General features: G+C 38.7%; 1 protein-coding gene across 1 annotated transcript; it reads right to left on the bottom strand.

Moving 5' to 3' along the window:
* Positions 1–190: 190 nt before the first annotated feature.
* On the bottom strand, positions 191–21,175 carry timp2a (TIMP metallopeptidase inhibitor 2a). The gene is made up of 5 exons (XM_036572619.1): positions 20,949–21,175; positions 4,811–4,911; positions 4,587–4,695; positions 3,615–3,739; positions 191–2,854 (listed from the first exon to the last, which is right to left on the bottom strand). Exons 1-5 carry the CDS (start codon positions 21,073–21,075, stop codon positions 2,657–2,659), a joined length of 660 nt encoding a protein of 219 aa, XP_036428512.1. The 5' UTR covers positions 21,076–21,175; the 3' UTR covers positions 191–2,656.
* Positions 21,176–27,668: the final 6,493 nt, after the last annotated feature.

Here is a 27,668-nt window from a genome sequence, read left to right as displayed (position 1 = left end):
TATGATGTTTGTGTTGTCAGTAAAAGGAAGCTGCAGCCCTAATGTGCAGTTCTGGGCTGTTTACTACCTGTAATAAATCCAGCATGCAGGGATCAGCAAAGTTGACGTCATTAAATCTGTGCTTCAGAAAGGACTTCCATATGTTTGGATGAAAAACAGACTGTAGAATCTAACAGACAGACAGACCGAATGTTCTTTAAGTTTTATTTTATTTGATAATGCTGTATATTTGCCCATCAAGTGAACATCCACATAGGAATTACACAAAGCATCAAAGACATGCATAGTCTGGTTCTCATCATACCGCTGCTCTCTCATGTGGTTAGCACGCAAGAGCTCTCACATTTCTGTACTTTCAGCAAATCTTCAAGAAAAGGCAAAAAGACTGGTAAAAATAACACACAAATATAAATCAAAGGTAATGACACAGTAAAAATGTAGAAACATGGCAACAACAAACATTTAAATTATGCCATTTATATTCCATTACATTTAATACAAAGCAGTTAAGTAGATATAGCATTATGCATATTAAACATTGCCAACGTTACCCTTGCAGACTTATGCACTTGTTTATGGCAAGTTTTAAAAAGGTAAGATGATTACGGATAAAGGTTTTAATTTAAAGCACGTCTCCTAATACTGTAAGCCGTTGAGACAGCTCGATAAGCATTTTCTTAAACTCTGCGTCAGCCTCAAAGTTAGCTGGTTAGGCCAAAATAGAAAAGGCATCAATCTGAGTGTAACTCACATCAGTGCTGCTTTCTGTTTGGCCTACATCACTGTTCTGATTTTATACAGTTTTAAAAGAACCTTTAAAACAAACTGCCCCACACACAAAAACGGCTTTAGTTACAATGCAGGAATGTTGAAATCCACCTTCATCAACTGTCCCCAACCCACCAAAATGACGTATTGTTGTCCTCCATTCCACAGTGGTCCCCTCTCTGTCCTCCTCCCTCCCTCTCTCATTCTGTCTGCATCGTGGCACTATGGTTCACCCTGACAAAATGCCTAGCAACTACTACCCTCACACCTTACTCTTCATCTGTCACATGACTTGGCAGTGCCCAATCAGGGGACAGTTGCAACAACATAATTCACCATGGCTTCCTCCCAGGCTGCCAATAAACAGAGTTTATTGACCTCACAGAGGGACGAAACCGGTCTTTGTTTTTTCTCTCCCAATGCAGAAGAATCTGTGGATGCTATAGAACTGTGCCTTTGCATGTTAATCCTACAAGCCTGGTAAATGTAGGGTAAAACTGGGGTCTTCCCATTACCATGGCAACTAAAGTCTTACGTAGGCCTTCTTCCTGGAGTCCCATGAAACGCATTCTTGTGGCACGTCAACTAACAATATGCGGAGAAGGTGACAGCACACTACAACACGAGACTGGAGAATTCCTGTCAAGCATTTGTAAATGACATCTCAGTATCACTACCCTAAGCCTTATAGAAACAACGTCACAAGAACATCTGCAAAAGTAAGCATAAAGGCATTCAATGACGTTCCTGTGAGAGAAGGGAGAAGAGAAGGGTTACAAATCCTGATAAGAGGATTCAATCCTCCTGTAGCAATTCCCACAAAAGTGCAAAGTTCAATCAGGATGGAGACTGATTTCAGAGAAATGACGTTTAAAAAGGCAGATATCTAACATTAAAAAACAGCACAGACAAATGCATTCGTGTAGTTAAGGGACAGAAAGGGTTAAAGGAGTATAGAGGCAGGGACAGAATTAGTTAGAAACACTTCACAAAGAAATGAGGACACAAGGCAAGCAGAGTCCTTTTCCATTACACAATGCCATATACCAAATTAGGAAGGAACTAGAAGTTCCCTGCCAAGAAGTGTTTAAATGTTTTTAAGGTATTGCCTTATCGTTCCTTCCGTTTTCTACCAGGGGCTTAAAGGTCCCTCAGATTTTTGTGATTAAAAGGAAAAGTGTATTCACCTCTGTGGAGGAAAAAAAAGACAACTTGTCCCCATGTACTAGAGTTACACTTTCTAGAATTTGGTCAGCAGCAAAACTGTAAGCTTTGTCCCACACAAATCTATGTGGAGTGACACTGACTTTGGTCTCTAATTTTCCTTTTTCTAAAACCCCATGCATCTGCCTGTTTTAATGCTCTTCATTTGGTCTCAGTTCATCTTTGAACTATCTGGGAAGTCCTGCCTCACCATTTGTCTGACTGGACCAATTGGCATTGCTTTGGGAAACTACACTAAGCGAGAGTAATATTTTAGCTGTCTCTTTATTTGGGGTTTGGACTAAGACTCAACAAATTAAAGATGTGAAATGAGCTGAGAGTCTGCAAAAGTCTGCAACTTTGCAAGACTGAAAGGCCATTTCAGTCATTTAAGGAAAGAAAGATTAAGCGCTGTTAGGGGCAGAAAGTGCTTGCAAATTAGGATTGTCCGTCATATAATGGTGGTGTATGTTTTGAGTGCAAGCCTTGGAGAAGAAATCACATCATCATTTGACCACTTCCACTCTTTCACGTTCCAATAATTAATGAAAATTGTTAACTAATCTATACTTTAACAATTAAATTTGGTGCAGTTTTCTGTTTTCGGTTGTTCTGCCTTATGTCGGATCTTTGATATATGGTATTTTAAAGAACGTCAGATAGTGGAGACAGGTATGAGACTGGATTACGGGTCCTCGTTGTCCAGGAACTCCTTCTTGGGTGGAGCACTTCCACGGTACCAGGCACACGAACCATCTCCTCTCTTGATGCAGGCATAGTGGTCGGACTGGCGTCCATGGATGATCTTCTCTGTCACCCAATCTGTCCACAAGCACTCCTCCGGGGTGCTGACTTCACATGGGAAGGCTGCGCAGCGGGTAATCTGGTCACAACAACAACAGAACAATGGTAAACTATGCAATATTTAGGGTACAAAGCCTTTTGCTTTAAGAATAAGTTCTGCCATTTAATACCTTAAAATCACAGACTATTGGTATCCTAAGACTTATTATTCAGTAATTACATGGACAGGAAAGCAAACTGTAATTCATTTTACATGAACATTTTCCAACCACTCTAGCCCTCAAAATAAACAGACTGATATATGTATGTTCTGACTGGCTGCCCTATATTGTGTTGTATTTAAAAAGCACTCTGGGTCGTAGAGTATGGGACAAACTGAGTTCATACTGAAATTCTCATGCAAGTCGGAAAAAATAAACTTGATTGACTCATTTCATATGTCTGGATCTTTTGGAAGCTGCAACTAGACATTTGCTTCCTGAAAGCAGGAAAAGTGCAAAGTTGAATCTTTTCCCCACACATCTTACACTGCAATAACTCTGCAGATTAACTGCAGCTCTATTTGCAGTAACGCTGCTTATCACTTCAACGCCAATGTGACATCAAAACTGTGATTAGTACAAAACAGTATTTTCCATATATGGACCATATAAACTGGAGAGTGAACAGTACACATTGAAACATCACAAACCCAGGAATTCTAATCCTAGACTGATTAAGAAACATTCATGTAGATCAAGCAAATAATATTGAGGTAGTTAGTTAGAACCAAACTGGGAAAGAAAATGAGTTCACTATCATTGTCCTCAGTCTAGTAGGGCTATTCTGTTGCTGGTCACCTTGCATTCACAGCCCATCTCGTAGCGCTGGCTCAAGCTCTTCTTCTGGGTGGCACTCATGGACTCCCAAGGCATGATGAGATCACACAGGGTCACATGCATCTTCCCGCTCCCATCTGCCTTGCCTGGAGAACATGTGTCAGACAAAACAATACATAGACGCAACAATCACTGCTGAGAAAATAGATAAAACACATGTCCTTAAAAGCACATGGCAAAACAAGTTGAAACCTTGTTTAGTTTAGGATCAAACTGTACCCTTTCAGGGGCAGCTAGTTTTTGTTATGGTTTCACAGACTACTGGAGGTCAAGTCAAAGCTCTGATTCACTGAAAAACACTTCCAAGTCTGAAAACAGTAGAAGAAAAAGGAAAACAATCTGAAAACAGTATCGTATTGAGCTTTAGACAAGCAGATCAGTGTCAAAACAGATTTTTCTAAGAAGCTTTCTTCTCTGATTTGCTGTAGTTGCAAAAGAAAACCTAGCGAGTGTCTCCTTTGTGCAGAATGGAATGTGTGCTTTGAAATCACAACCTCAGCAGTTACTGTGTGCTACAAGCTCAGACTTCCCTCATTATGCTACCCCCCTCCTCCCCTAAAACTTCAGCTTTAAAGGCAATTGCTACCCTGCACAGCCCTCTGCCTCGTCCACTCTGTAATTTGGGCTATGCTGAATCAGTCTAAGATGGAGAAACCAGAAGACGTCCGTGTTCATCCTTTCACGACCTTTTATTTTCTCTGCTGTCTGATCAGTAACTCTTGAAAACTCCTGAGAGCATTTAAATGAAATATCATTTCTAATACTGTATATCACTCAGCCATATGCTGCCATTTAAAACATCAACACAAGTTGAGAGTGCTCTGTTACTATTCAGTAACTAAAAGTTTAGAGTAGTAGGTTTGGGTTCCTGAAATGATGTATTAGCCTTTAGAAAACAAAGCTTAAGCTCAAATTAAAGTTCTATCATTGTACCTGAGATGAGATACTCCTTCTTTCCATTGGTTTCCATGGATACCCCACATACGGCAGATGAAGGTGCAGTAAAGATCATATCAATGTGACGGTCTGGTCCTTTGAACATCTGAAAGAAAAACGTTCATAAACATGAACAGTACATTTGTTTACATATCAAAAGTCCATAAGAAAGTAAAGGTGAAATGAAAAAAATCTGACAACTGATTCTCTTCTCTTCTCACCTTGATCTGCTTGATGTCATACTGGATTCTCTTAATAGGGTTGCCATAAATATCATTCCCAGCATCCACTTCTTTTCCCTCTACCACCTTAGCCCTGATTACTGTGACAAAAAGAGACAAGGATTACACTCAGAAGCAAGTTACTTAAAAGGACCATAATTTTTCTTGTATTTTTTCTTTTCCTTGATGTCATCTTATAATGTTTTTATGGCTTTATGTACCAAAAACATTTTTACATGACAATTTTCCAAACTCTATTCCTGAGAATTAAACAGGTTGTTGTTGTTACTGCGCCTTTAAGATCAATAAACATAAACACAACAAAGCTATTTGGCTGTTTTATATTGTGCCTTATTTAAAAAACAGTCTAGACAGAAACACTCCTTATACCTTTAGTGTAAATGGGCGGGGTCAAACTGCTGTAGGCTGAATAGGTGGTTGTATGATATCACAAAAAAGAGTGGATTCATAACAGGCTATTTTTGCAGCTTAATTCCCATATATGGACTGTATGGACTGGAGAGTGAATGGTACATTTTGAAACTTCAGCAATGTTTACATATTACATTAAGCTTTTTTATTTAAAAAAATTATTTAAATGAAAAGCCACATCATTTAATTATATATGTACAGTACTGTGCAAAATCAAAAGACTGTCCTTCATTTAATTAACTTCCAGTCAAAACAGCCTTAAGTACAAGTTATTCATTTTTCATGAGATATTTCTGAAGAGATTAGACATAATATAATCCACTTGCATTAGGGATGAGAATGTCAAGGGAAAATAAGTGGAAAAAAACGAGTTTCCAGAACTTCCAGGAGTTTTAAAAATTATCCAAACAATTGGGACAATTGTGCAAGACCTAGGAGAACAGCAAAACTGTCAGTATCAGACAAACAGCGCTTAAAGATTTCATCTTTGTGGGAGAGGAGAAAATCAAGCTCCACTCTTACTTCAGATCTGAAAAAATCCACAGGTGTTTCTGTCCATCCTTCCACTGTGATAAGACAACTCAACACTATGTGTCTGAAAGGATGTGTAGCCGACAAGAAGCCCTTACTGAGAAAACTAAATGGACAAAAAAAGAAGAGAATTTGCAAATCAAACAAAGAAGCTGCTGGTGTTCTCAGAACAATGTACTGACCACCCAGAGTCCAGACCTTAACATCATTGTATGTGTTTGGGATTACTTTGATTATAAGAAAAAGAAAATGAAATATTTTCTGTTTTTTTCCTGACACTGAAAAATGAAGAGCTTGTACTTAATGGCCTGAAAATTAACTTAATAAAGGGTGGTCTCGGGTAACTGACATTTGTACACTACTATATGCCACAAGCTTTGACATGTTTTCCTCTTATGTCAATGTAGGTCAGGCCAATTATCAAAGGACAGCGTAACTCTTCATCTTGTAAGTGATTCGCTATCTCTCTGACTCCTTGCTTAGGCAGCGGTGAGTGGTCTCCCTCAAATAAGGAGAGTCATGCCCCCATCCAAGTCCCATTTCCTGCAAGCTGAGCATTTGCAGCTGCCCTGCCGTCTTAAGCTCTCTTTGTCAGGTCAGCCAACATGTGGGAGAGACGCCTGCGCACGAGGAGCTGACACATGGCAACCTTCCGCTGACTCATTCATTCTCTCGCTTTTTATATCCCCCCCTCCTTATTTTCCTTAGTTTCCTTAATAGTTTTCAAAAGGGCTGCTCTTTTCCACTTTCTGCAGAGGTACAGTATAATAGCATAACAGCTAAGCAAAGCATCTAAAGCTGCTTCTCAGGCGGGAAGAAGTGTAGCAACACCTCAGCTTCAGCAAGCTGTGTGTCAGGAACCCTGTGAGCCACAATGATGACAACACTCTGCTTACACAAGAATAAACAATGATGCAACCAGCCTGACACAGACACACATGCACGCACACACACCCACACCCACCCTGTGACAATCTAAATGTGGTCAAGAGTCAAACACATGCTGATCATTTATTTAGCGATTTTGTTTTACCAGGTGTTTAATGAAGCACAGCGTTTTTATACCACAACATTTAAATTTGGTGTGGTCAAGCAAGCAGCTCATGTTTAAAATCTGAAAGAAGGGACATGGCTTGTGTCAGATAAAATGGTGCCGTAACAAGTGCTTTTAAATGTGGCAGCGTTAGTTTGTTTCTCAAACAGAACTCAGATCTAATTTTGTATTGTTTTGTGGGCTGGTGGTGGACTATCATTACCCTATTTGAGTAGGCTTGATGAGCAACATGGCTCAAAATAGCTTCCAAGAGCAGCATTAAAGAAGACTATTTTGACCAGAGGTTGAAAAAGGGAAAAGCAGCAAAAGAAATATCTTCTATAGCACTATTACTGCACAAAAAACCTGTTGTTTACTTATTGGGTTCCTGCATGTTTGCACAGTAAACAAACATGGAAACAATTAGGAGCTAATGTGGTCCTCATGGCTAAATTTGTCTGGGTAAACTTGTGTGAAATGTGCTAAAATTTGGATGAAGTAGTTGGTGAAATATTGACTAAGAATCAAACGATATACTGGAGTCAGTAGTCTTGCTTTTAATAATCCCCCAAAATAACTCATCTACTGTATGTTCCGTGTGTAAATACTGACTGAGCCGAATTAGAGAAAAGGCAAATATGCACACATATGTTTGAATGTGGAGAGCCAACAGTCGGCAAAAGGCACAGAAATGGCCATTTAAAGTTCCCAAACCTTTGAAAACTGAATTTTCTTTGCTTTTTCGAAATATTTCAAGAAGTTTAATGTAGTATGTATCGTTTTGTATCGTTTGAATAGAGTAATTAAGCTCCAAAACCAGCCCATTTTGAATTCTATGCTTTTGTGATGTCATAGAAAACAACACATTTACATAGGGATGTATCGATACCGATACTGGCATCGGGTCGATACCGTGCTCGTGAATGTACATTGCCACGCTAACGAATAAACAACTGAAGCTGGCAGTGAAGGAGGCTCTGCTCACACAGACAAGAGTTTCTGACACAGTGACAGTCGGACACAAAGTCACTGGTCACTTTAAATATCCCGCCTTGGCAAATTCCCACCAGACCTCAACATACACAAACACAACTGCTTCCCCAACATGGGTGGAGACAGGCAGGCCAACTAAAAAAAGTCAACATTTGCTACAAAAGTCCATATATGTGACTTTACTCTGTTTGACTGAATAGAACTGTATAAATATTGTTCTTTAATTTGTTTTTATAGAAGTGGCTGATGCTGAAAGAGACAGATGAGGAGCATCAAAACAATGAAATGTACTTCATTTAAAGCTGTACAGAAGTGCTTTTCAGATGTGGAACAAAACCAGCTCTTCTCCACTGCAGCGCTACTCTTTCCAATGTAACTAATGTAGCATAGTTAGCTAATGCATTTCATTTAAAATCAGCTAGATTTTAATTACTTAACGCTAATTTGTTATGGTATCATACGAGAGAAAAGAAACGTGTACTCGTACTCGGTCTGAAAAACATGTTATCAATGCATCACAACATTCATGTATATATGCCTATTCAGCCTACAGCGGTTAGAAAATGGTCAAGTAAAAAAGGAAATTCCTGATTTTGGCACATAGAACCACATAAACATTATAAGTAAACTAAAATAACACAAGAAAACTAGAGAATATGAGCCCTTTAAAAGCTTCTTATAGTCACCACACGAACACAGATCACATGCTGTGCAGTAGTGTTTATCAAATATAGATATAATCCTTTCAATGTCTTTTTTTCCACGTGTACATGTACAGTTATATGCAAATGTTTGGGTGCACCTGGTCAATACTGTTTTCATATTTTCTTGATTTTCTAAGTGAAAATAAGTTGACGCATCCTATACAGAGAACATACTTCTGCACATTTTAATGCACAATTACTGTTTATTTACTGAATTTAATATATTGAAACAAAAAAAACCTTAAATATGGCCAGTGCAAAAAGCACATTTTATATTTTAGGTTTTATTATTTCCAGTATGTTAAACTGGAAACAGAATTTGTGCACTTAAATTTGCAGAAAAATGCCATATTAATGTGTGTTTTCTGTAGAGGAAGAGTTAACTTATTTCCAACAAAATGTTCAACATTTTGCATATGACTGTATGCTATTAAACCTGGCACCTGAAATCATCATCAAATAACTATATTAAAAATGCATCCTGTGTTATAGAAAAAAAAATACCTACACTGGGACAATAGATAATGAAACAGAAAAGAGAAGACAGGATTTACTGTTTTGCATTTGCTCATCACATACTGCACGCTGAATCAAAGCTCCACTGACTGTTAGTTCCTCTCATCATCAAAATTAGCAAAATAGATAGGGTCAGCAGATAATACTCCAAAGTACTGATGCATTAACTATGAGTCTTATCCCTGGCCCAGCTCTGCTCTGGTGCTGTCTCCTCCCCAGCATTAGCTTTTGCCAGCTGCAGGGATCTGCCATGTGTTTTGGCAGTACAGCTTGTTTTAATAGAGGTACATTTGGGAACACTTCTGTCAAGCTACTAAAGTCAAAACTAAGAGAAATAAAGAGATGGACCGCAGATGGCTGGGGCATATCGACAGGGTTTAGTGCTGGAGCAGGATACTTTACATAAACAGACAGGCGATAAAGGTGAGTTGAGAAGTGAAAAAGACAAGTGAAATGACGAAAAGAGAAAATAAAGAAGCGGAAGACAGATGGAGAGAGAAGAATGGAAGAAAGACTCTGTGGTGTTACGGTGTGCAGCAGCTGCTGTTTTTGAGGGCATTTGCTCACCATGGAAAATATGAGGCCAGGCATATAGCATGCAGAGACATAAAATAACCAGTGGAGGGAAAACACACTCACACACATATGCACAAGCATGCACACACGTGAACACACACACACACTACGCTGGGGTAGCAGCCATCATTCCACACCCGTGGGTTCACTTTATGGGCTGGAAAAGACACAAATATGAAGGGTTCGCTGCTCTTTAAAGTTAACGATAGTCCCCTCCGAGTCGCATGCTTTTCTGCGTATGTCAATGCTTCCTCTGTCTGGACTATGCTGCATGCTAAGGTGCTAGCATTACAAGCTACACACAGGAAAATCCTACTAAATTAAAGCTCAGCATCAACTGTTTTCTGTACCAATGCATCATTCCCTTATTAAAGTAGTTCTCAGGAATTCACTGAAGAGTTAAGGACAAGACTGCACCAACAGGCCCAAACAGTAGGAGCTATTAGTATTCTGAGAGGAAAAGCTACTACTGAAAAAACTAAAAACATGTCCGCGAAACCTAGTCTACGTATGCAGGTTTTTAAAAATGCTTTTAAGTGATGAGTTTCCTTCATAATTCAACTCTCAGCCCTCCGAATGACTCTCAGTATTCTCAACATCAGGGCCACGCTGCGCCTGACTATGAGTCATGCCTTTTTTCCTTGAGGATTGAGAGCTCATCAGATGCCTTGGTTTTTCACAACAGGTCAGAAACGGGACAGCAGATTCTGTCTAACAATCTGCCTTGTCAGTCATTGAGAAATTCATTGATTAATATCTTGCCAACGTGTCTTGCACTGATCATTTTGGACCATTTTCTCTATTTCTAATGTAATAACGTTATATTTTTCCCTCCCACACGTCACATCACAGCTGTGCCACCAATCTGATTGTCGGACAAGCAGGAAAAAAACTGCTGACATAAATTTTCATATATTGCATGTTTAAAGGGTTCTTTCCTGGTGAAATGGAATGTATTATATTTGGTTCTATATAGAACATTTTTGAAAAGGGTTTTATAAAGCACCAAAAAGGGTTCTTCTATTGTTACAAGCTTGACTTCATAACCATAGCAGAACCCTTTTTGGTGCTTTATAGAACCATTTCAAAAAGGTTCTGTACAAAACCTTACAATACCCAAGAACCTTTTAAGCATGCAAATGTTTCTTTGAATGTTCATGGTACTATAGAGAACCACTGTCTTTACAAAAAACCCTTAAAGAACCATCTTTTTAAGAATGTACCCTGCTAGAAGAACCAGCTGGTCACTAGCAAAACCAGCATATCGCTGCTTTATATCTCCATTTTTGTTGTTTTTCAGTTTTTGACATAATTTGAAAATGCCTGTTGACCTTTACGTTGTGTGTAAATGTCACGATTAATGGATCAAAAGAAACAGCCCAAAATTACTGTGAAAAAAAGTCTGCTTCTATTGACTTACATTAAAAGTTAAGTATGTTTTTTCCTTTTTCTGTAAAGTTACCATTTTGGAGATACGAGGTTTTCTTCCAACAACAGCGACATGTTGTGTTTTGGATGTTGGTAAGCTGGTCAATCTGCATGACCATGCTGGGTGACCCGCTAAACCAGTACCAGACCAGCATAAACCAGTTTAGACCTGAATGGAATTCATGGTGGTCTATGCCGTTTTTTTTCAGCAAGGTATCCTAACCAGAGACGTCATAAAGGAGGAGACCGGTCACTGGAAAATGAATGAGAAAGCTCGTAACATGCAACATGGCATCTGTTTACGGAGAAAGTCCTGCCTTTCAGTAAAAACAGCCAGTCATCTTGCTGGTTACCCCTCAGTTGTGGACATCTGTTCATCTGCACAGTGCTCAGCACAACCTAAAAAATGCACTGTTTTTGTGCATAACTGAGCCAAACACAACAAACTATTTATGAGGTTTTTGTCAGATTTTATCAGTGATTTCAAATATGTTTTGAAATTGAACCTTTAATTGCATGTTTTTAGGTCTCGCCCCATTCAAAGAGATAGCAGCCTGATGGACACAGAACGGACTGACTTTCCTATAAGGACTTTGGCCTAACATAACACAAGAGCAATGAGAAGCTAGCAAAATATTGTAGTAGAATTCCAATTATTTCAAGTCATGTTATTGTTATGTTAATGATGTTTCTAGCGTATTTTGAGCATCTTCAGTGAAGTGGTTCAAGTAGCTCATTCTAAAGATTTTCTTAGTTTAGTTCTGACCAGTTGTATTGTAACCATCTTAAATCCCATTGGCAGGACCCACCATTGCACTGTATGCAAGGGATATCATTCTAGCGACTATCCTAGAAACAGTTTAAAGAAAGAGCCATGCTCTGCCACATTTACCCACAACAGCTAGCTCCAGTGCTATTCTCACTTCTTCAGCTCTTTTCTCTGACTGACTCACATTCTTGCTCCCCGATAATCGTGCATAACCCACAATGCCCGCCGCCTCAGCCCATGACTTACACACTCTCTTACATATGCACATATCATAATCAGAGTGTCATAGTTTCCATGAAAACATACCCACCACGAGTTCTAGCCACATCCTGAGGTTCCGTTTCACTGCACAGCTTTTAGCAATCATGACCAATTCAGAGCCCAAACCTCGCTACCCACTCCTACCTTTACTGACAGCACCCGTGGACTTTCCTAGAATCAAAGGATACCAAAAAAGGTCAGTTGGCTAGTGCTGCGCATGCAAATGAAACCACTAATGCATCAACACAGTGGCCGCTAACTTCACTTCATATGAGTGAGCCTGGATCAAGGCAAATTCATATGTAGGCCAACAGAAGATACAGCAATAATGGCTACAATGCTATATGTAAAACCCTTGCAGTGCTAACCTTGAAATTTAGTCAGTCAGCTCTACTATTGATGACAATATAGCAACCAAAACTGGAAGAGGTATCGTGTTGTATCTCAATACAAAGTTAAAAGAGCAAACCAGCCAAAATAAAGCTGAACATCTTCACCTCTACAGGCTCCGTCTCACTGGGCTTTCTGAACCCAAACACTCCTGACACAATACAGCACAGTAATTCAATCTGCCATCAACACTGTATACTTGCCCTCTTCACAGTGTGAATTCTTGCAGGCTCATTGCCAGTCACAGCAACAGAGGCCTTGCTTGTGGCTGGATCATTTATTGACCCACAGATCCTCATTAACTCATGCTTGAACCTTTCAGTACAAACCAAAGACAGAACATACATTAACTGTCTCACCATTTGTATGTGTGCAGAGGTGACTACAATGAAGTAGCTATGCTTAGTGTTTTTCCATAGATCGTTTTTTTTTCACAGGTAGTTTTTCACATATTTCACATGTACATCTTCTTAGACTAGCAAAGTCTGCAGTCTGCCCCGTGCTGCCCTTTTTTCACTGTTACAATGATTTTAAATCCTCTGAGGTAACATTTGCCTTGGCTAACAATGTTTGCCACTGGTGTTGCTTTGTTGTGCAAAAGTCTTGCCAGTGGTTTTGCAAATCAATTACCAAATCTTTCAGACTTTATTGTTTAGTCAAAAGTCAGACTCTGCAAAACTATGATTCACTTGCACTGTTGATTGAGCTCTCTTGCTATTGTTACATCTGTCATTCTCCTTCAAAATAAAATGAAGAAAAAATCAAATGTTAGAATTAGTGTTTTCGATTTGAGTATTTTGCTACACGTTTTCCACAAAAGTGGATGGTCTGACAGATCTGCTAAATCGTTTGATTATGCCTGATTATGTTTGATTAGACTAAAAAGAGCCCTAGTATGAGTCACAGTGAGAGAGCAGCTAGATGGTTTCAGCTGCATTGTCACTGTGGCTCTTAAATAAAAGCACTATTGGTTAGGCAGCCAAGTTCCTAAGGCCCTGGGGTTAACCGCCATGGAAAATGACTAGACTGGACAACTGATGGTTGGAGACTGCCCATGTCCCAGCTTGGGTGCACAAACAAGGAGAGGGGGCTAAAGAGGATGTGGAAAGACACTGAGATGAATGAAGTTTTGTTGACAAAGTCTAAGATGTCATCCTTTTCCCAGCCTCTACTACAGTACACCGAGAAAAAGGGCAGGGACTGACATCAAGTTCTTTACGCATCAGAAGATTCAACAACATGTAGACTGTAAGAATAGGAGGACTGCAAACAGCATGCTCAGAAACATCAAAACAGATTTTCGTCTAACTGCTAATGTCACACAGACTTGTGAATGTCTCTGATGTAAAACTGGTACACACCTCTCTTCATGCCTAGGGCTGTGCCTCCACATTGCACATTTACAAGGTGACTGCAATGAGTGTGATTCCTACTAACAGTTGTAGATGTTCTGTAAGTGCCTTAAATGTAGGGTTTGGTGATACAGCACATTTTTATGGTACATGTTACATATTGCAATATTTTGTTATTCTGGGAATTGGTAAGTTAGAACAGTGGTGCCTAAGTAGTAAACTGTATTGCATCGAATTTTATTGCAGCACGTTGTACTGTAACGTACTGCATCATTTTATTGTGACTAATATGTTACCTTGCGGCCAATTTCTTAGCTGGGGCTAACATATAAGCTACGAACACTAATAAGAACAGGTCATGTTTAAAATACTGTACTTTTAGAATGTTGAACACTCTGATAAGCTGTCATACACAAGCCACATTATTAGCCCCTCCTTATTTTTGCTGCATCAAAAATGTATCAAATCAAGAATCCACTGTATTTGTGTCAAATTAAATTGTGAAGTTTTGTGCATTGTTACACTCTAGTGGTTCCATATCAAAAACTGTGAATATATATTTTTTATTCAGTTTTTCACCTACTGTGCACCACTTGACCCAATTACACAAAGGCACAGACACACTCTTGAATTCCTGACAAAATCAGTATTTGAACTGATGCTCTCCTAAAAAGCAGGCAAAACCTTAGACAATCATACCAGCTGGAAGCCTCATCTACACCTCTATTTAATAAAACACGCAGATGGTCAGTGTTGACGATATCCACAATAGGATTAGAAATTCTTACTGTGATGTAATTTATGATAACGATATTATATCATAATTATCACCCACTTCTACTTACATGACTAACTATGTGTGAAAGGTTTCCATTTAGTAAGATCTGATTCACTGCTACTTTTCCTTCTTCCATTACCAAGCAACGCCAGGTGTTTGGCACAGATGTACAAAAAACAACTTAACTCCCTACTTATCATTTTTCTCTGCAAGAGATTAGAAGGTCAGAAAAGTTATGTTTCTGGTCTGCCTTTAAGGCTTAAATCCCTAAATAATTAGATGATATGCCATTTTCTAAGTATTTCATTGACTGATAATCATTTAGGGTGACGATATGTCCTTATTTGCCAGGACTTTCTCTCATTTTGGGCCCTAAAAACGCATCCGGCCAGGATGTCTAAATTGCCTAAAATGTCTGGGATTTGGCCTTGCTTTTATGTAGACCTTTGCTTTCTGTAGTCTGCCATGTGCTGCCCTCCTTTCCTCAATGCCCTCTTTTTTGAAAACCAACATATGGTCACCCTATGGCAATCTCTTCACAAAAATTAGTTTTGTACCTTCCAGACCAAACTAGACCAAATTTATGCTATCAGAGTGTATCAAGTGCATTCTCACATTGTTCATTTCTGAGCCTTACTCTCTATTACTTCAACCCATGTGGCTATTTTCTGCATATGTCTGAAACCAGATTAGTCTCACAAAGTTTAGTTAGTGCTTGCCAAAGGGAGCAGGCCAGAGTATGACTCAAGCTCAAGCAGATTTAAAACCCATAAACAACTTGATGACCAATGTATTCAAACTTTGGCTTGAGCAGCTTTAATTTCATTGCTTCCGAATATACACTCTTTGCTGCATAAAAGAAATATATTCAGTTTTATAACTGCCATTTCACCATAAACAACAGGGAAAGATAATCCCATGGTGCCAGGTAGGCTCAGTTAAACCCCGTAATTTCGGTCCACACACTTTAAAAATGAGCTTTCCCTCAATTACTGCACACTTTGTAATTGGTTAATTTATGTCAACCATTTTACTAAGACAAGTGAGCGATTTTTATGTCACTGCTTCTTTAGATAGATAACAAAAGGCCTTTCAAACTGTGTCATAGACGAGATCTTACCAGCTCTTGCAAAAATACTTAACTAGAGGTACTACACAGTATACAATCCTCAGTAAATGGCAGCACAGTCACTGTCTAGCCTCTCCTCATGTCATTCTTTCCCGAGTTGTGAGCTAAATAAAGGACATCTTTCGAGTGAGCAGCACTGCTCTGATGGGGTTCATTTGAAGGAGAAAGAAAACTTAATAAGACTCTATTGACTGATTTGTGAGAGTACACACGCCCATAAACCACAGGGTTCATTAATATTAAGGTCATTTTGAGGGAATATTGGCATGAAACTGGATGAGCTCAGAGGGTACAGGCGACTGCATCGCTGACTTGCTTGTTGACACAGTATTAATCAGGGCAGAGCCCTATACGCATATAAAATATGAGCCCTAGCGCTCAGTCGTCTGCTCGGTCCTGTTCAAAGTCATGAAACCAGTGAGCCTGCTAGCACAGCCACTGAAGTTAACCTTTTGCAAATAGATGGAAAAAAACCTTCTCTCTTGATCCAAGAGGACCTGGTTCGGAGCCAGGGAGTTGAGGCAAGGTGGGTGGAGCAGCCAGAAAGGAAGAGAGCGCTTTTCTCACTGTTTCAAGAATGCCTTGCATATTTGTGAAAGGTCCTCGACTTTCTCCTTTCTGGCACATCTAAAACTGTCAGCCAGATGTCAGATGGTTCCCCTTCCTTTTTGAAAGAGGGTGGGGCTCTACTCAAAGTACAGCTAGTGCGCCCTACAAAAACACCGTCAGAGAGGGCATGGCCGTCTGCATTTCCCTGATATTATTTTACCAGCTCGCAGCAAAGCTTGGATCTCGCTCCAGCTGCTGGCGGCGTCTAACTTAGCGTCTCTGGACAGCACTGTCCCAATGAATTAAGCATGAACCGGGTGGGAAAGCCCCAGTGGGACACAAAGCATTCCTGCAATTTTTCAGGCCCTGTGCAGCAGCACAACCTTTCAGCTCCGAGCCTGGTCTTTCACATCCATCTGAGAGAAAGAGAAAGAGATGGGAATTGCTCGAATAGTGCAAGTCATGACCTCCGTGAGTAGCTCTCTCTCCCTCCATACCCCCCTTTTATTCTGTGTCTGTCACTGCACTGTAACAAGCACAGTTAAACTAGGGATGTGCATGGACATGTGACTAACAGTTACTAGGTTATCTGTTCATTTCAGTATTTGAATGCTGAAATCACTATTCATTGTAATCGATTACATCATTAAGAACGCCCCGCTGCCATTTTAGTGGGCAAGCTGTAACTCTGGCTGCCTCCGAAATGGTCCCATAATCACTACACCCTACTTTTGAAAATCTGGACCACTATAGAGAACACCTTACAGGGAACAGAATTCATGATGGTAGTAAATGATTTTGGCCACTATGTTATACGGATTTCTCATTACTATGCGAAAGCAAGTTTTGCACATAAACACCATAAACGTCATGTCCATTAGTTTGACCGCACAAATGAGAAGAGCTTATTTATATCTGTAACAGGTCTAAAGAGAGATCTGTGGAGATGCTGCCATTGCAGGTGGGCTCAGTAATCCTATTCAGAGAAGCTGTGAGTGAATCTTCAAACCAAATAACAAACAGCATTATTCTCCATCCACTAAGGCACAATGGTTGTACACTACTTATTGAGGTGCACTGTGGGATTGTTTGAGTGGACGATCCTCTGCACTATATTTTCAGGCACGTCTACAAAATGGCAAAACCCTAAAATAGTGCACTATCTAGTGAATAAGGCACGGTTTCAGACACAGCTTCTGACTGTGCTCTGATATAGCTTGTTCTGTCACCATTGTTTTAGCTACAACCCTGCAGGTGGATGAAGACAAATAAAAATAGCCAGAATGACCACACAAAAGATGAAAAGATATGTGGACACCAATCTCCAGAAAATGCTACGATTAGATGACTAGCTTGAGTGGTGGACTTTGCACACCTCCAAAGTTCAGAAACTTCTAATGCACAAGATTTTACACAAACTAATAAAATGGTACTATTTAGAGGTTTGGTCCACAGCAGAAGCAATACAGCGGGAAAACATTAAGCTTTCGTTTGCTATCTCAACAGCAAAAAATCAAATAAAGCAAGGCAAAAAATCAAATAAAGCAAGGTCAATACGCTTTGAAAATTAGTTTTAAAGTGAGTATTCCAAAATTTTTTTTACCTCATAATAAACCGCCACTGCACCACTGAATAAACTGTAAGATGTCTTCCAAAATGGTGGCAGCGTGGTTGCATGACATCACTGGAAAACTCTGAATTCTGTACTGGTTCCATTTCACCACCGGAAGACGTAGAAAATATAGAGACTAACTAGCTAACCTTTGTGTTTTAAATGGAATAGAACTGTAAAATTGAGTTTGTGAGTAAGTATATTACACTATGCCACTCCTAAACACGAGTGTCTAAATGTCGTGACTGAGAAGGCAGATGTAGTGCGGCTTATTGCTAACTAGGCAAGTAAAGTAGTCCAGCTGAAGTTAGCTCAGTCCAGAAACAGTGGAACTATATTCTTTTGACAAACTAACATGTTGGCACATTGTCCAGTGAGGACAAAATATCTTATGTAGAAAACGAGTCCTCAATCTGTGTCCAGTGCTGTAAAGCTGTAGAGGGAGCCTCCACTAACGTTACTTAAACCACACCAGAACCACAACAGAGCCTCCTCCTCCTCCGCTTTTAAATAACGAAACGAAACATGTTTTTTAATCTGTTCCTCTGCTTGATTTTTAGCCTCTTAACAGCAGAGATATCACCTAAAAGAATAAGCATCTGTTCATACGTCAATTAAAGAAAGTTTTTCTCTTACCAGATTACCGTTCCTTAACTCTCACAGATAAGCCAATATCAAAATTAGTCATAGTGTATGTCTATAATTTACAGAGCCCCACTGGTGACATCCTGTATAAATAAAAATAATGCGTGGCATGACTTAGTAAGTCATGGGAACAAGATAATTAAGTCATGGCCACAAATTAATAAGGCATGGGAATGAGATCCTAAAGCATGGCCACGACAAGAGACATGATCTCTTTCCCACGCCTTACTTAATTCATTTAATTTGTCATGGGGGATGGTGAATACTTTTTTAGCATATGAAAAAAATTCAACCTTTTTTTCTGCCTTATGTTAGACTGCCAATTTGTATATAAAACAGTGTGTTTATTTACACACACACACACACACACACATACATATATATATATATATATATATATATATATATATATATATATATATATATACATTTGTATTTACATACTGTCCATGTATACTGCAGCCGTCCAAAAATGCTTTTTACTCAACTTTAATTTTAATTCTACTTAGAAACTTTCCTGACACATTGTGATTGTGTCTACATTTCATAATGAATGGACCAATAGAGATGCTCCAAAATTACTCATTTCATTAAAATAAAGAATATTTTTGCCTGTCGCTCAACTAGCTGTCCATCTAGAAAGCAACTGTTAACAACGCCACAGCATGTCACTTCTGCACGTCCACTGATGAACTGGTAGACAGTGAATCAGTGTGAGTAAACAGACCAGCAGCATGGCGTGAATGCGTCATGCTGTTTGGGTGCTGCCTTTCCTGATCAGCTTCACTCTGGCACTGCTAAGCAATCACACAATAACACACACAAACCAGCACTGTCACCTCTCCATATGACCATATGACCTCCATATGACCTTTTCCAGCATCATGAAAATAACTATATGTTAAATTCCAAGTACACAGCTGGATAGCAAAGCAAGTGACCCTCCATGTGCCAAGGTCAACAGCAGATGTCCTTAAGACCTACTGTTGATGCTTGTGTCTGATAAGATAACACACAGACAGGACAGATATAAACAGACAATCACTTTAAGATATTTTGCAGACAAGTTAAGGGAAGACAAGCCCAGATAAGGCAAGGTGACATTTTGGGGGCCCGTGCAGCAGAGAATGTAAATCTGATGATGAGTGGAGACGATGTAGGAGAGGAAGTGTTTCTGCATAGACCTACTGACAGATGCAATAAAGATGAAATAAGAGACACTACAGTCACAGTGAAACCTTTACCATAACCAAATACAACATTTAGCAGTCATTCCCACATTCTTTTTAATGCGATTCTCATGTGTAATAAACAGTGTCTGTAATTCAGAGTGTTTCTATTCCTGCCTCAAAGTTAGCTGTGACATTTTATCATGACTGTCGGAAATATCAGTCGAAAAAAGTATTGATCAGTGGAACTGAAATAATTAAGACTTGAAACAAAATAACGACACCATTATTAAAAGCCCATATCATGTAAAATCGAATCTCAATTGCTTTTTTAAAATAAACATGTTTGGTTTGAAAGTTTAATTTGATTTGAAACATACCATTCATTCCCCAGTCCATATGGTCCATATATGGAAACTATTCTGCAAAAGCAGCTCATTTTTATCATTGTTTTTGTGTGCTTGTGAGAACCAACTTATTTACATATATTCACCTATTCATCCTACAGTAGTTTAGCCCCACCCATTCATGTTGAAGTTATGAGGAGTGTTTCAGCCTGGACTGCTTTTTTTAGCAAGGCATTTACATATCATTTTCATATTTCAGGCACAATAACAAACACAGCTCAATTAAATCTAAGCTACAGAGAAAGAGATAATTCCAAGAGAGGTTGGAAAACTGTCATGTAAATATGAAATATTATTATCATTTTTACATAAAACCATACAAACATAAATAGACCCCTAATAGATGTAGAATATGGGCCCTTTAATATTATAATTGCTGCTGTTAGTAATAATAACAACAAGTACAATACTACCACTGCTATTAATGATAAGAATAATATAAAACGGTAGCAGTGACAACAATAATAGTGAAAGACGAAAAAGAAGAAAACAGCAGCAACAACAGTAATAGTAATAACTACACTATAATTACGACAAAAAGACTTAATTAACTAATAATTATTATAATTAACTCAAAAAACCTTAATTAACTAATAAAACACTATGCTAACGACATAATAACACTATAATTACAACCAAAAGCGTTAATTAACTGCTGATTCGTGACTACAGATGCACAATAACGTCAGCCCAATGCAGGCCATGCAGTAATCAGCAATAAAGTAACACTCCAAACTCCTGACAATAACATTATGAGGCAGAAGGAAAATCTCAGGAAAAGGCAGCCTGTTTACCGCCTCGCCCTCACTGCTACGGCACTTGAGAGGCAGGAGCTTTTTAGAGCTGCAGCTTTAGCCTACTTACCGATATCAGCGTTGCAGAACGCCTGTTGAGGATGGACGGGAGAGCAGCTGCAGGCTTCCGCTCTCTCCTCCACCCCGCACACCAGCAGCACCAGCAGCGCGCACAGCCAGCCGCTCACGCACCGCATTTCCCCGCTCACCTACTTTCTTTGTGAGAGAGAGAGAGCGAGTGTGTGTGAGAGAGAGAGAGAGAGAGAGTGAGAGATACAGAGAGAGAGAGAGAGAGAGAGAGAGAGAAAGAGAGAGAGACTGAACCCAAACACGGAGCGCCTTCAACTGCCTGCAGTGTGCGTGAGGATAAACAGTCCTCACACGAAACGACACCAAAAAAAAGTAGCCCGTCCGAGACACTTGCAGGTCGCCTTGTTGTTTTTAAAATAGTCAAAGCGAAGAGGCTCTTGATAGGAAAAGGTGCACAGTGCTGCTCTGCACTCGACTGGCCACTCAGTATCCGCGCAGTGCCTTGTATGGCTCTGTTTTAGAGAGTGGAGGCCAGCCTCATGCTTTTAGAGCCACACTGCCCGCTCGGACTCCTCCCCTTTAGCCGGATCTGGCCGGAGGTAGGCGCTTCACTGCTGCTCAGAGAGAGAGACACAGAGAGCCATGGGCCCTGTGTGACTCTCATTCATTCATTCATTCATTCAGATCAACAACGCAGAAACCATTTCTGCTAACTTTGATAACTAGATACAGTGTGAGTTGTCTAGCCACTGAAAAAAGGTGATGCATTGAATTTGGTTGGTGTGTGCATCATTTTCACATGAGCACAATATATTACACAATTCACCTTTTCAGTTTATGCTTGTGCAAGATGTTCTTGTGGGTTAAATGCATGGTCATTGTTGCCTAAGATGAACGGACAGGGCCTAGTAGTATGCTATCTGGATGCTGTCCAAGTCTACAGTAACAATACCTCCCTTTTTGTTCTAACATAATTTAATAAGATCTTGTGTCGTACTTTCATATTGTGATGTAAAGGCCATCACTGACCGACATACAAGGATTAGAAATATCCTGTAAAGCTTATAGATAATGAGCAGGGTTGGGATGTATCAGAATACAAGTGTTGGAAATACATATTCAGAATACAGAAATTAAGCATCTGTATTCAGTCTAAGTTACATTTGTAAAGGCAGTATTCAGAATACTTTTGGAATACTTACTCACTAAAAGAACACACAGTATTGAAAAGAAACACCATCAGTGCTTGTTCATGAACTATTTTAGAATCAACATGAACAACCTGTAGCAAACATGCTTGTTAGACAAGCTCTAAACAGGACCTCAAATAACAACTTCTTTACAAACACTGAAATGCCTATTAAAGCCTGAGTAGACTGATAAATCAATGTGATGATCAGTTATTAATCTCAGTGTTACTGAGCTCTGCTAAAGCCTGAGTAGACTGATAAATCAATGTGATAGTAAATTATTAGTCTCAGTGTTACTGAGCTCTGCTAAAGCCTGAGTAGACTGATAAATCAATGTGATTATCAGTTATTAATCTCAGTATTACTGAGCTCTGCTAAAGCCTGAGTAGAGTGATATATCAATTTGATGATCAGTTATTAATATCAGTGTTACTGAGCTCTGCTCAAGCCTGAGTAGACTGACAAATCAGTGTGATAATGATCAATTAATAATCTCACTGTTACTGAGCTCTACTAATGCCTGAGTAGACTGATAAATCAATGTGATGATCAGTTATTAATCTCAGTATTACTGAGCTCTACTAATGCCTGAGTAGACTGATAAATCAATGTGATTATCAGTCATTAATCTCAGTATTACTGAGCTCTACTAATGCCTGAGTAGACTGATAAATCAATGTGATTATCAGTCATTAATCTCAGTATTACTGAGCTCTACTAATGCCTGAGTAGACTGATAAATCAGTGTAATTATCAGTCATTAATCTCAGTATTACTGAGCTCTACTAATGCCTGAGTAGACTGATAAATCAATGTGATTATCAGTCATTAATCTCAGTATTACTGAGCTCTACTAATGCCTGAGTAGACTGATAAATCAATGTGATTATCAGTTATTAATCTCACTGTAACTGAGCTCTGCTAAATGATCTAACTAATAATCTTCTCAGTAGTGGCCATGTTTGTAAGTGATACTTTTAGCATTGGTGTTGTACAGGACCGCTTAAGGGCTTGTGGGAAAAACAGTGGACTAAAGCAGGTGAAGAGAGAGGAAAAAAAAAGATTTTTAAATGATAAGGACTTTTTCATGACACATATTAACAGAATAATTACATGAAGAAACCCGCCAACCAGTAAGAGCTAGTAAGAACAGTATGAAATAAGAAATAATAAGAAGAAATAAAATAAAAAAATAAGAAGAAGAAATAAAAAATAAAAAAAATCTTTCCCCATCTGTCTTACAAAGATGTATTGTAAATGTATTCAGAACATGTTACTTTTTACCTATTGTAACCGAATACATTTAGGACAGCGTATTCAGTATTCAGCAATCACTACTAGTATTTTGCTTTTTATATTTTTAGGAGAATGCTTTTGGAATACTTACCCACAATAAAAAATACAATAAAAATAAAAATAAAATAAAAAAGTAAAATAAAATGAAAAATAAAAAAATAACATACAATGTCTCCTGATAATGAGAGACATCAAAAAGAACATTCATGCTGATCTGAGAATCACTAAAATTTAGAACATTTTGAACACTAAACCCCATAATAACACAAAATATATTAGATATCCAGATCAGATATCCAGGCTCTTATGGAGAATCCACTGGCTCAGCAATCTTGACTCCAGAGACTGTGATAAACCCAGAGCACTCTGACCAACATTCTCCAACAAACATCAGCTTTCTAATGTTGGCACTTGGTTTTTATGATTCCAGAAAAAGAACTGGGAAGCCAAACACACCAGTATGAATGGGGGAAAGCATTAAAGAACAATTTGAATGGATGCCAACGTTCTAGAACAGTGTGAATGGGAGAGAAAATTGTTCTATATAGCACCAATAAGGGTTCTGCCATTGTTACAATGTCAAGCTTGTAACTACAGAAGCATGCGAATGGTTGTTTGAGCATTCATGGTTCTTTACAGAACCATTGTCTTTTCTAAAGAACCCTTGAAGAACCATCTTTTTAAGAGTGTAGGATACAGCAAATAATAAATACTATGACTAATGATACTAATGACTCCCCAAACTGCTATTAATATCTGATTTGCTCATTACATTTTATTACTTATTACACCTCATGACTGAATGAAGCTCACAGCATTCTAATTCTAATTATGCCAAACGGCTGCAACCGATCATGGAAAACAACAGAAATGCCTGAGCAGGCTTATTACCCCAATGTGACAATAAAACAAAATGAAAAGATCATTTTGAAACAAGGCAAGTTTTAACTTGAACATTATTTCACCCTTAATGTGAGCTGATATTGTTCTGTAAAAGATCTATTTCCTACTCACATAAATAGACAAAAGCACACCAGAGACGTGGGATTGGTAACATTATCAACTATCACATCTATGAGGAATTTGCCCTCTCAGTCATAAACCTACTGAAATCCATTTTATTGTATCGTTTCCCACTCAGAGGGATGGTAAAAAGCTCCCTGTGCTACTCGGCCTGCCAGCGAGTCTGGCCCACTCTCATTATTTCCACTCTGACAAGAGCAGAAGCAAAAATCCACACTGTGTGGTTGCAAGAGGAGGAGAGAAACAGAAAGTGAGGGGAGGGAATGCATGGGTTGGAAAATCTCATGGCGCGGCTGCTGTCGATGACTCCATGATGCTCCTGACATCACCTCTCAGCTACACAAACTAGTTCAACACTACGCTTCTTCACGTTTTTTGCACAATAACTCCATTTTAGTTGTGGTTATGGGACTTATTATTTAGTTATTACTCTCATTCATTAACAACTATGAAACTTATATTTAAGTCGTATAGTCATGCGTGAGGAAATTAGGTGTGGACCAGTGTACATGCCTGTAGAGTTTAAGGGGTTAATTATTTTTAATTATTATTTTCTTCTATTATTCCTCTTTTGTAATATCTTAAATGGGAAGTTTTAAGTCATCTCTTGATGGTTTCTTTATAATCGTACAGCCAAAATAATCTTACAGCTAAGACAAAACACGGCCTGACCTTGAATTCTGAGCCTACAAAAACTAGTAATCTGCCAGTGAAGGAAGTATGACCCCAAAGTGTGGTAAAAGATCCGTTACTGTCATTTTTGGCTATTCCTTCAGTGCTTCTTTAGGATATAGATCTATCTCTGAGATGACCCAATTACCAAGGACAAAATACTCCTTCATGACACGAATCCAAATAGCAGGAGCTTTATACATTTGTAGCAATGAAACTGTAAAGCAAAGCTATTTAAAACCTGATTTCTTTATGCCATTTTAACACATGGAGCTCAACTTGAATTCCTGATGGGAACGCGTCCCTGACCTCTTTTCTCTTTTATGCTGTCAATTTCACTTTGATGTCCTGAAATCCCTGTTTGCGGCTTTAAAAAGTCTGTGTTATATATAAAAGTGTGTCTTTGTGAATGTTCCATATTATAACCAAGTGCCTGCTTGTGTGTAGCAGACAAAAGCAATTTAACGTCTGTGGAGATACTTAACAAGGAAACTATGTCAAAAATGCACAGTTGGTGCCCAGAAGGAATGTTTTTGTGATTTCTGTTTCGCTTGAAAAAAAAAAAAAAGCTTAAAAAATAAAATCCCAAACAGGGCGGCTCACCGCTGTGTCAAACTTTATAGAGATTGTCAATTTGTAAACACTGCATGTTTATGTAATCTTCTTTTCCTTCACGGTACAACTACAGAACGTCTGGACCTTGAACTCTACTGCAGCTGTAGCAACATTATTGATCTGGGAGTTGGATTTCAAAATATATTTAGTGTTGGTCATATGTTTGCAGTAATTTGTTTTCTAATGGAATGCACATTGTATCTGGTTTAAGAGTGATATGCTTAATAGTGATGGTGACCAGCTTAACGGCAATATGCACATCCACATGTCAAACGAGCACAGCGTGTTTAGAAAATGCTTCATGGTAGTGCAGGCCCTCATTACATACTATAATACATATTTGTTTAGATACTTTTGTTGATATGCTTGTTCAGAGTCCCATAATTAAATTCAGTACTTCAAATACCTTTAAAATAGATAAAGTATACCATATGTGCACAGTCAGATGCTGCTGACATGGTATTCAGTGGTACTGACGAGTAACATTAATTGTGTACTGTACTTCTCAACTTTAAGAGCTAAATATCAAAGTAAAACACTGAAAAGAGTGGTGCTTTAGATTTATGTAACTCAAACATGACCATTAGTTGCACATGAAATAAATATATCAACAGTTTGCTGCCTTTCAGTTTACTTCTTTTGTCAAGACATAGACATAGAACATTTTATTTATGTGCACGTAGAACATTTTATTTATGTGCAACTGACTGACACGTTTCAGTGCTTTTGCATCATGACATTAAGCACTGCATGCAATTAAAGGGGAACTTCACAGATTTTTCAAAATTTCTGCATAATGAAATGGTTAACATGTCAACAAAGTCATTCCAACTGATTTTGGTGTAAAATGCTCTGTTCCAGAGAAACTTACCGAGTCAGAATTGTTCACAGTGGTGGTGATAGTAACCAGGAATCTGAAGCACCTGGGTCCTATCAGACTCTTAAATCTCCATCACAGAAAGTTATAACATGAAATGGTTATGAATATACTTCCTGAAGTCTGAGACATTGATTTACACTAGTTATATGATAAAGTTGCAGTCTAAAATATATTTTAATCAATTTATTATAATCCACTCATGGTGGAGGGATACATAGAGGGTGTTCTAAGGTAAAATAATCCACAAAAAAACAATATTTTCATCATCAGCATTACATATATAAACTCAGAGGACATGTATAATATTAGTGGTGGTTTGGATAGTAAATAAAATGGCTATAGTTGCACTGTAGACATCAGGCTCTCTTGTATCACCACAATTGTAAGGACATCTGAGTCGGTACTTCTCTACAAATTAGTTATTTCACATCAGACCACTCAGAATGACTTTGTTTATTCTGTAACCACTGAATTCTGCAGAAATTTTGAAAAATCGATGGAATTCCCCTTTAATATTTTCAAGCGGTAAAACAATGTTATTGAGGTATATTCAAAGCACTGTCTCATGGTTAACTATACTTTTAACACTTAAGAAACCAACAAACTGTCTCACTTCTGCTTTCTTTACCATTCACATGTGTTTCAAGTTGTTTCTGAAAAGTGGGACATAGAATTCTACTTCCATGTAAACCTAAGATAAATGTGGAGAGACCCCTGGTGGCTGAGTTCAGAAGTGCCGCTGAGGAGCAAAATATCTAAATAACTTCAAGCAATCAAGCAGTAAACCTACTGAATTGCGTTGCATCATGTAGATCTAAGCCACATAGAATATATGTTAAGTTTGAGAGCAACTAAGTGACGCAAATTCATGCTGTAGGCTGAGATATTGTTCCCCACCTGTTTTCCGACAGATCCCGCCTCCTGCACGAGGACTGTTTAACGGTTGAGTCTCACCAGCGTTCCGCCGATTGATTGTGATTTGAACTACTAGCCAATCCTATCCTAGGTGGGCGGAGCTCGTAGGAATACAGGTGGGGAAAAAAAACTACCACGTTGTCCTGCTGTGTTGCGCTTTGGCTCCAAC

Source organism: Colossoma macropomum, unplaced genomic scaffold (assembly GCF_904425465.1).
Source record: "Colossoma macropomum unplaced genomic scaffold, Colossoma_macropomum, whole genome shotgun sequence".
Lineage (NCBI taxonomy): Eukaryota > Metazoa > Chordata > Actinopteri > Characiformes > Serrasalmidae > Colossoma > Colossoma macropomum.
The sequence above is the reverse complement of the archived record's forward strand: the minus strand, read 5'-3'. Positions and strand labels throughout refer to the sequence as shown.

Excerpts from the sequence above, each read along its gene's own strand:
- timp2a (XM_036572619.1), bottom strand. The coding sequence starts at position 21,075 with ATGCGGTGCGTGAGCGGCTGGCTGTGCGCGCTGCTGGTGCTGCTGGTG. Across the intron at positions 4,912-20,948 it reads GTTCTGCAACGCTGATATCG|TAATCAGGGCTAAGGTGGTA; the intron begins GTAAGTAGGCTA and ends TTTTTGTCACAG. Across the intron at positions 3,740-4,586 it reads GAAGGAGTATCTCATCTCAG|GCAAGGCAGATGGGAGCGGG; the intron begins GTACAATGATAG and ends CATGTTCTCCAG.